Source organism: Carex rostrata, chromosome 14 (assembly GCF_964058835.1).
Source record: "Carex rostrata chromosome 14, lpCarRost1.2, whole genome shotgun sequence".
Taxonomy (NCBI): Eukaryota; Viridiplantae; Streptophyta; class Magnoliopsida; order Poales; family Cyperaceae; genus Carex; species Carex rostrata.
Genome location: NC_135931.1, coordinates 3,014,267 through 3,024,033, shown reverse-complemented (window position 1 = coordinate 3,024,033; position 9,767 = coordinate 3,014,267). Strand labels below are relative to the sequence as shown.

Below are 9,767 nucleotides of genomic sequence, written 5' to 3'. Positions count from 1 at the left end.
TGTAAATTAATTGTATATACATGCAAATGCATATGCATGCAACAAAATTAATTGTATATGCATGTATATGATTTTCAATAAATCTACAAAAAATAACCCATAATTGTATGTAAATTGCATGTATACGCATTTTTTTATTTAACAATCAATTTTGTTTTTTTTTGTAAAATTAATTTGTTTACCAAAAATGTATATGCATGTACATGCAAAATTAATTTTGTAAACAAATTGCATATACACCCAAAAAAAAATGTATATGCATGTACATGCAAAATTACTTTTGTAAACAAATTGCATATACACCCAAAAAAATTGTATATGCATTTTCTTTTCTTTTTTGTAAAGTTTATTTATTTTCAACAAAATTAATTTTTGTAAAAAAAAAATGCATATACATGCAATTTACTTACATGCAAAGTGTAAATTAATTGTATATACATGCAATTTATTTACCTACAATTATTTTGGGAAAATATACATGCAATTCTTATTAAAAAAATTTATATAAATTGTACGTTTTGATTAATATTTTTTGGCAAATGTAGTATGCCTAGAGTTAGACGGTGGGGAGTACGAGCTGAGCCTGCAGAGGGTGCAGAGGCTGTGGATCCGAGTGGACCTGGCACGTCCTCGGTGGATCCGAGAGGAGCTGGCACTTCCTCCGTGGATCCGACTGGAGAGGGCCCGTCGTCGTATGATGATACGACTGGCAGGGGTTTTGAGGATCCGACTGGAGCGGATCCGTCGTCTCAGGCCGATTTTCCAGATGGAGCCAGCATTTCGTCATGCAGTACAACTGGGCTCGACATCCGGAGCAGCACTTATGGAGCCCGCCAGATACTACATCGTTGGGTGCTGGTCCCGGGGATCTGAGATATGTCGTATGGTACCAGAGATGGGGCATGCCGTCAGTCTACCTGACAGGCCATTATGGCGAGACCCTACGACGTAGGCTGATGGATTCATCCAGCAATTATATGCCCTGGGGTCCGATCAATGCTCGCGCGGTAAGTAAAACCGAAACATACTTTAATTTTAAAGTGCAAATCCAGATTACTTACTGTAGGCATAATCATGTTGTGTGCAGCTGTTGACCGCTATGAGAGAAGTTGGACACAGCTTGGCGTGCATGGCGAAGGATGCTTGGCGATATATAGGATGCCAGATGCTCGAGCACACTGCACCAATCGTGGAGACAGGCGGTTTTGAAGGCCGCCTCGTTGGCATGCTGCGCGATGCTGGGGAGAACATCAATTGGCGGGAGATACAGTCTGCACCGCGAAATCCAGATTATCAACGAGTCCCTGTCTACGGCGATGAGATGCCGCAAGCTCCTGCAGGTAATTACAAGTTAATATTAAAAGTACGACACACACAATATTCTTTGTAATTACAAGTTAATATTAAAATTTTTTAAATATTTTTTGTAATTATTTTTTAAATATTTCTTTTAATTATTTTTAAAATATTTATTTCAATTATTTTTTATATATTTTCTAATTATTTTCTAATTAGCCGTTGATTACTGTACAGTTAGTATTTAATTACGCACATAATTAGCCTTCCTAATCAATTGCTGTCACTTGAAACCCTAGTTATAATGGCACCCAAAGTTGGAAAAAATAGAGGAAGAACTGAAACCGAACGCGAAGCAAAAAGAGCACTCATTAATAATTTTTGGACGGCTGAAGCCTACGCGATGAGGAATTTGGAAAGATTATTTTCACCCAAAAATAATGAAGAATTTCTGAGCACTCTTGATCCATCAATTAGAAAAATGCTGATGGAAGGCTGGGTGGACAGGGTCCCTCCACCTGGATGGGGACAGTGCTGCTTATGTGAGCTGAACGGAGATATGGTGGATATGTTCTTCTGTTATAAATGTGGCAAAGCTGTTCATCCCAATTGCATGGACCCGCATGCAGATCTGCTGAATGACGCTCGTCTCACTACGTGGGAGTGTCCTGCGTGCGTCCGTCGGGCTGAGGAAAAAAAGGGAGCAAGCTCCTCATCTCGTAAGGCTTAGACCCGAACTGTATGTTGTTGTAGTATTTTATGTTTTAAATGTAACGGTTTGTATAATTGCTATTTGAACTGGTTGTTGCTGTATGAATTTTATGTTACCTTATTCTATGGACTCGACGGTACTGTATTATTTAGTAATGTATCTGGATTTTATGAATTTTAAATTCCTGCTATTTAGGTTGAACATGGACTGCATTATTTTTGAATATGATAGAAATAACTACAGTTCTAAAATAGTATCTGGATTTTATTTTTTGACATACACATACACATATACATAAACTAAACACTATTTTAAACAAAATTATTCAAATCAAAATCCTATTTCTCAAAAAAAAAAAAAAAAAAAAAAAACCAAATACCAGTGAGGCGCCCCAGGGAGTGGCGCCTCACTGGGGATATGGAGCGCCACTAGGTGGGGCGCCTCACTGGCTGTTTTGGGCCGCCCCAGGCCCAGGCGTTTAGGGCATTTTTAATAAAAAATGAGGAATCGGGGCATTTTTAAAAATTTTATTTTTTTTAGGGATATTAATAAAAATGGCCGCCAACCGAGTAACCGCCGAAATTTTTAAAAATACCATTTTTTTTAAATTATTAAACCAAAACACCAATTTTGGCTGGAAATTATATTTTTCGCATGGCCGCTTCCCGGAGAAGCGGGCACTTGGAACTGGGCCGCTTCGGGGGGAAGCGGGCACTTATTTGGGCCGCTTCGGGGGGAAGCGGGCACTTATTTGGGCCGCTTTGGGGGCCAGCGGCCACCTTGATTTTTTTTTTTTTTTGTATTAAAATATTAGAAATGTTGAATATATTTCTTTGAAAATAGATGAAATACAATATAATTTGATTTATTAGAAAGACTGCAACAAATAACTCGGATCAATATTTTTCAGGCCGGACCTTTCTAGTACATTTAATTTATAAAAAGTTGTATCTATTTTTGAAAAAAATCAAAATCTTTATTTTATTTAATTATTGTTTTTCAAAAAGAACTATTAAAATAGATACAACTTTTTATAAATTAAATATACTAGAAATGTCACAATATTTTCTGGATTACCTAGAAGTGACTTTTGAACCGGGATCAATAACTTAGAATCTAATTATTATTTTTTTTTTCCAATAACACATAAAGAAATATATTAATTTTTCTTACAGTCGCGAAAAATCCGATCTGAAAAATATTGATCCGGGTTATTTGCTGCAGTCTTTCTAATAAATCAAATTATATTGTATTTCATCTATTTTCAAAGAAATATATTCAACATTTCTAATATTTTAATACAAAAACAAAATTTCTGTTTTCTAAAAAAAAAAAAAAAAAGCGCAGTTCATTCTTAAGGTTCAAATTTCATCTTGAATTAAAAATGTATTTCTCGATATTTTAATAATAAAAAAGGATGGGGATTAGTTGACAATACATCAAAATACACCCTTTAAAATGTGATCTATACTATATTTATATGATGCACATGAAAATGATAGAATTTGATGCAAGTTTTACTGTTCATCAAATGTCTTAAAACTTGCAAGATGACACTAAAATAGCATGAAATAATACACAAGCAATGCCCAGCAATAGTCGATAATTATTTTTCTATTTTTTAAAATTATTTTAGAAACACATTATCAACTGACATTTTTATTTTTACCCAATTAAAAAATTATTTTAATAATAATAACCAAGGTTTATCAAAAATTTTAAAACTACCCAACCCGTGAAATTTTAATTCCCACCCGTGGAAAAATTTCATGGGCCCAACTTTTAAAAAAAAAAAAAAAAAAAAAAAAATTTGTATTTATTTTTTATTTTTTGTATTGAAATATTAGAAATATTGGATATTTTTTTTTGAAAATAGATGGAATACAATATAATTTGATTTATTAGAAAGACTGCAACAAATAACCCGGATCAATATTTTTCAGGTCGGATTTTTCGCGGCTGTAAGAAAAATTAATATATTTCTTTATGTGTTATTGAAAAAAAATAAAAATGCTTAGATTCCGAGTTATTGATCCCGGTTCAAAAGTCACTTCTATGTAATCTAGAAAATATTATGATCTTTCTAGTACATTTAATTTATTAAAAGTTTTATCTATTTTGAGAATTATTTTTGAATAATAATCATTAAATAAATTAAAGTTTTTATAAATTAAATATACCAGAAAGGTCACAATATTTTCTGGATTACCTAGAAGTGACTTTTGAACCGGGATCAATAACTCAGAATCTAATTATTTTTATTTTTTTCCAATAACACATAAAGAAATATATTAATTTTTCTTACAGCCGCGAAAAATCCGGCCTGAAAAATATTGATCCGGGTTATTTGTTGCAGTCTTTCTAATAAATCAAATTATATTGTATTTCATCTATTTTCAAAGAAATATATTCAACATTTCTAATATTTTAATACAAAAAAACAAAAAAAAATCAAGGTGGCCGCTGGCCCCCAAAGCGGCCCAGCCCGCTGGGCCCAGAAGCGGCCCAAATAAGTGCCCGCTTCCCCCGAAGCGGCCCGGTTCCAAGTGCCCGCTTCCCCGGGAAGCGGCCATGCGAAAAATATAATTTCCAGCCAAAATTGGTGTTTTGGTTTAATAATTTTAAAAAAATGGTATTTTTAAAAATTTCGGTAACAGTATGCACTTTTTTCACTCTCAAAAAAATAGTATGCATTTTTTTTTTTTTTTGTTTTGACTCCAGCAGGCAGAATAGTATGCACTATGCATGCTAACTTAGCAAATGTAACGCCAGGTTTACCTTATTAGTTATTACTAAGCAGATGTGTGTGTTTGTGTGTTTGTGTTGTACTTTATTTAATAATAACTAGTAGCTAGTCCATTTGTAACGTTAATTAAGCCCTTATTTTGGTGAATAACAACTTTCGCTTTAATGTTATCTGTACACTGTACTTTTACTTAAATATATTCATTTATTTTACTTTAAAGTATTTATATTTGCTGACAAAATTGTTTATTATTGTTTTTTTTTACTTGTGCAATAAAGTAATTTTGAATTTTTTTTTATGTTTATAAATAATGTGACGACCATTTTAATATTAAATAACAAATCTTGTAAATTGTGAATTAAAATACAATAATTTACTATTTTAGTCAACTTAAAATTAGGCATGGGCTAACGCTTAGATTTCGCCTTCACGTTTCTTGAATTACAAATTCGTATACACACTCACACATTATCCACAGCTTATGAACATCTAATTTAGTATCGCCCAAATTCTTATTAGCATACATAGTGACAATATACACGCGTTTAATTCGCGAATAATTTGCGTATTAAATGTTTTTTTGACGTTTTTGAACTAAACTCCGTATAAATCGCAAAAAAAATGTATAATACGTTTTATTTGCGAATAAAACACGAATAAACCGCGAGTTACGAATTATTCGCGAGTTGCGAATTTTTTATTTTTTTTAACTTCTTTATTGTACCAAATTATTTTCGAATTATATCTAAATTATATCTAAATCACGAATTTTTAACGACTAAACTAAAAGAACTATTCGTTGAAATACCATACAGCTCGCAGATGCGGTTTGATTTCATAATTGTGATGAAAAGAGATGGCATAATAAGGTAAAAAAATGTCAACCAGAATTGGCTAGCACGTGGCTGGAGGCGCAAAAGTGCATTCCAAGTTTCTGTTGAAACTTGGAAACCGAACGAGCGGCTCATGTTTCTCTTGCGGTACAACTTGGCAGCTTCAGAGCTCCGTTAGCGACCGAAGAAACGAGGTTTTGTACACACGCGCGTCTAAAAAGAGAAGCGGAAAAGGAAAACAACGCCTGGTATAGTGCCACGGTGTATACTCTGTTTTTGTTTCTTTCGTTCTTTCTTACTTTTATTTCCCTTCGTTGAATGCTCTCTCTAGAAATATTTCTTTATGCGAAGAATCTACCGTTGCTCATATCTGCCCTGTTCTAAGAAATTTCCTTTGCTGTCCCCTTTACTTGTCTACCTTTTTAACCTAATAAATTGAACCTCGCTGCTTGACAAAAAGCTGCATTGACGGTTGATAGCTCTTTGATTTGGTTCGTCAAATCTCTTAGCTACTACGGTAGAGAGAATTAAAAGAAAAGAATCTCTCTCTACATATATATAGAAAGGGTCCCCATAAACAAGGCACAAGGGGAGAGAGCGTGAGAGGTAGCTCAACTCAAAAACAAAATGGCAGGGGTAGTTAACAGAGTACTCCGAGCAAAAACACCTCTGCAACGGGACCTCCTGACATCATCATCATCATCTCCATGCCATCTTCCATCTGTAAGATCCTCGTTACAACACGGATTCAGCGGAGGCCTTGCATCGCAAAACAGAGCTGATGGAAGATGCTATCTTCAACGGGGTAAAACTGTGCTGATGCCGGTGCCTGAGAATAAGTGGCAACCTTCTCTAGAAGGAGGCAAATGTAATCCCTTCATCACTTATCTTCACAATTTGTCTCAATCGATTTTTACGCTTTTCCGACCATGGCGATATTGTTGGGTTGAAGCTCTTGAAATTCTCTTTGAGAAGGTAAGATACATTCACATTTATTGATATAATTTTAATCCCTTTTAAGTGATGATCTGGTCTGTTAAGTTTGTCTCAAAACTAATTAGATTTATTCTATTGCTTTGTTGAAAACAAATAAAACAGGGTATCATAGGGTCCCAATCTTTTGCACTCATAGCTGTTGCAGGATCTCTTATTGGTTCCATCTTGTGCTTTGTTGAGGTAATCTAATTGTAATTCAAAGATTCATAGATAATTTGATGGTATTCATTGACTGGAATAAACCTAATAAATAGGAAATGAATCATTTGTAGGGTTGTTTCCTTGTTCTAAAATCCTCGACTGAGTATTTTCACTTTATGTCTTCAAAAATCGATCAAGCCCTTATCGTGAAGCTCCTTGTCGAAGCAATAGGTAAAGTACATGCAATTTTTCATATACTTACATCTTTTGGTAACATACCAATTTCATTTTTCCAGCAATTCCAAATCATGGATGCATATATTAATTATGTGATTGTGCTGCCATTGTTGAACAGACATGTTTCTAATTGGAACTGCTTTGCTTACCTTTGGAATGGCTTTATACGTCATGTTTGTGGGCTCAAATGATTCACAATGGAGAGGATCTCACACTTCCGAATCTGACTTCGGCTCATTTAACCTCAAGGTCAGAATTTATCAGTACTAGTTAATTTCGAGTCATTTCTACGCATTGTCTCGCTTCTAAGCGTTATAACCTTGATTTTGTTACATATTGACAGAAGCTAAAACAAGGAATGGAGGCGCAGTCAGTTGGACGAGCAAAAACAAAAGTTGGTCATGCCGTGCTGTTACTACTGCAAGCAGGGGTGATGGAGAAATTTACAGATGTGCCCCTTGTTAGCTGTGTTGATCTGGCTTGTTTTGCAGGAGCAGTACTGGCCTCCTCTGCTAGCGTCTTCCTTCTGTCTAAACTCATCATCCATCCAAACCAGAAATGAAGCATGCTTGTACATAGAACCGGACTTTTCCCCCCATTTTGTATCTGATTTAATACATTTATAGCACTATTATAATGTTTTATTATCACATGAGATGAAATAGATAGAATTAATATATAGCTTCCTTTGTATATTTTCTTGTGTACTCTTATCCTAACATAGATAGTCTTACACTTTTTATTTAATCTTGCGAATCTGAATAACGAGATTATCATTATACAGTTGCTATTTTTGGTAGCTTTCAAAAAATTTCCTTCTTTGTTGTATGTTTAGTTATGAGCAAGCTTTTTTTGCCTGTAGTTGGGTGCATCAACAGTAGATCATGCTAATGCTGGTACCAAATGACGCTTTATACCTTTCAAAGGATTAATAAATAAAAAGGAAGATTAAAAAACAGATACAATATAGATATTATATGCTAAGTTAAACACTTTTCCTAACAGTTAGAGACACTGGCAAAGTGTTGAGATTTATTGTATGTTTTCGGTATTTTGGATTTTATAGGGTCCTTTTGGTAAAAAGGATTATAGAAAAGTTTAGAGACTTGAATGAAAGATGTAACGCCTATATAGGCTTGTATGAGAACAAAGAAAAATACAATTCATTTTTTCCTAGAAATCTACTTGGTATCAGAGCCGACCTAACCCTAACCCTAGCTGCTACAGTACCCGCGCTGCTACAGTACCGGATCGCTACAGTACCCGCGCCTCTACAGTCCCGGGTCGCTACAGTACCCCCGCCGCTACAGTACCGGATCGCTACAGTACCCGCGCCGCTTGGTGCTCTCTTCTTCTAAAGTCGGCCGGCCACCAAAGGTAGCTTCTTTGTGTTGTTTTGGCCGGCGTGGGGGGCCTCTACCCCACGATACCCGAGAAGCGGGTTTGGATTGAGATTTGATCGGGTTTTGAACTCGAATCTTGATGAGATAGATCAAGATCGGGTCAAGGAGAAGAAGAAGAAGAGGGGGAGATAATGTGGATCTCGTCTTGAGGGATCAAGATCGGGTCAAGAAAAAGAAGAAGAAAGGGGGAGATAATATGGATCTCGATCTTAACAGTGTAAGATCGGGTCTAAGAGAGTAATAGGAGGGATTCGGACTCGGATCAATGTCAGAGGAGGAGACTGGTAATGCGTTTGCGAAGGCTTGCGCGAAGCTGACCTCTGATGAGATGGCTGTCATGGTGCGACGAGCGTTGGCTGTGTACCAAGCTTCTGTTGAGAGCAAGCTGAAGGAGAAAAAGGTTGAGCTGCCACCTATCGACATGAGACTCGAAGGGCCAGCTACGTACTTGACTGAGGAGGAGAGCCGGATTAGGCTACAGGCTGGGGCAGCAGGACTTCCAGGGGTGAAGTCAGCACTAGTGGTCTCCAACTCAAGTCACATAGGTAACACAGGGTTCAGAGGCGAGCCTCGACGATGTTACAAATGCGGTGAGGTAGATCACCTGAAGCAGGCTTGCCCTAAGCCACCAAAGGAGAGAGATACAGGTAGGAGGGGGCAGTCTGAGAACTGTGAACGCGGCCGTGAGGGCCGAAGAGGTGAAAGAGGAGGCAACTGGGCAAATCTGATGGTTGCAAAGGAAGCGAAAGAAGCTATTGTGGGGTTATCCGAGGAGGATCTGATTTTGGAGATAGTCAAGAGGAGGCAGAAAGGAGCAAGTGAGGGGAAGAGTGTGGTCGCTGACACACTTGCTCTTGCCTCTAAACCCACTACTAGATCACCAGATTGGATAGTAGACTCTGGTGCATCTCGCCATGTGACTGGTGCTGTTAAGGAGTTTTCTTCCTATACTCACCTAGCAGTCCCAGATAGCATTCAGATAGCCGATGGTACTGTCCGGCCCGTGGTTGGTAAGGGTACTGTGAGATGTACCGATTCAGTGACTCTGACAAATGTGTTGCATGCTCCTTCCTTTCCCGTAAACCTGGTGTCCATTAGTGCTATTATTCGTGAGCAGAAATGCATTGTGACCTTTGATATTCCAAAGATGGTCTTTCAGGAGAAGGGGACAGGTCGAATACTTGGAACTGGCACATGGCGTGATGGGTTGTGGTACATGGATAGAAAAGGTATGGACACAGCGCTGGCATCTGTGGTCGATAGAGTGGAGGCAGGAGGATCTGGGGTGAGTGTGGAGGATGAGTTGCTTCTGATTCATCGACGGATGGGGCACTCTTCCTTCAGCCTACTGGAACATTTGTATCCATCAAAGTATGAGAAAGCTAACAAACAGAAACTTGTGT

The 9,767-nt window shown here is 37.0% G+C and overlaps 1 protein-coding gene across 1 annotated transcript; it reads left to right on the top strand.

Moving 5' to 3' along the window:
• Nucleotides 1-5,916: 5,916 nt before the first annotated feature.
• LOC144565606 (uncharacterized) lies at nucleotides 5,917-7,740 on the top strand. Its single transcript, XM_078315403.1, has 5 exons — nucleotides 5,917-6,562; nucleotides 6,686-6,763; nucleotides 6,856-6,955; nucleotides 7,080-7,210; nucleotides 7,305-7,740. The coding sequence occupies exons 1-5, from the start codon at nucleotides 6,215-6,217 to the stop codon at nucleotides 7,521-7,523; spliced, it is 876 nt and encodes a 291-aa protein (XP_078171529.1). The 5' UTR covers nucleotides 5,917-6,214; the 3' UTR covers nucleotides 7,524-7,740.
• Nucleotides 7,741-9,767: the final 2,027 nt, after the last annotated feature.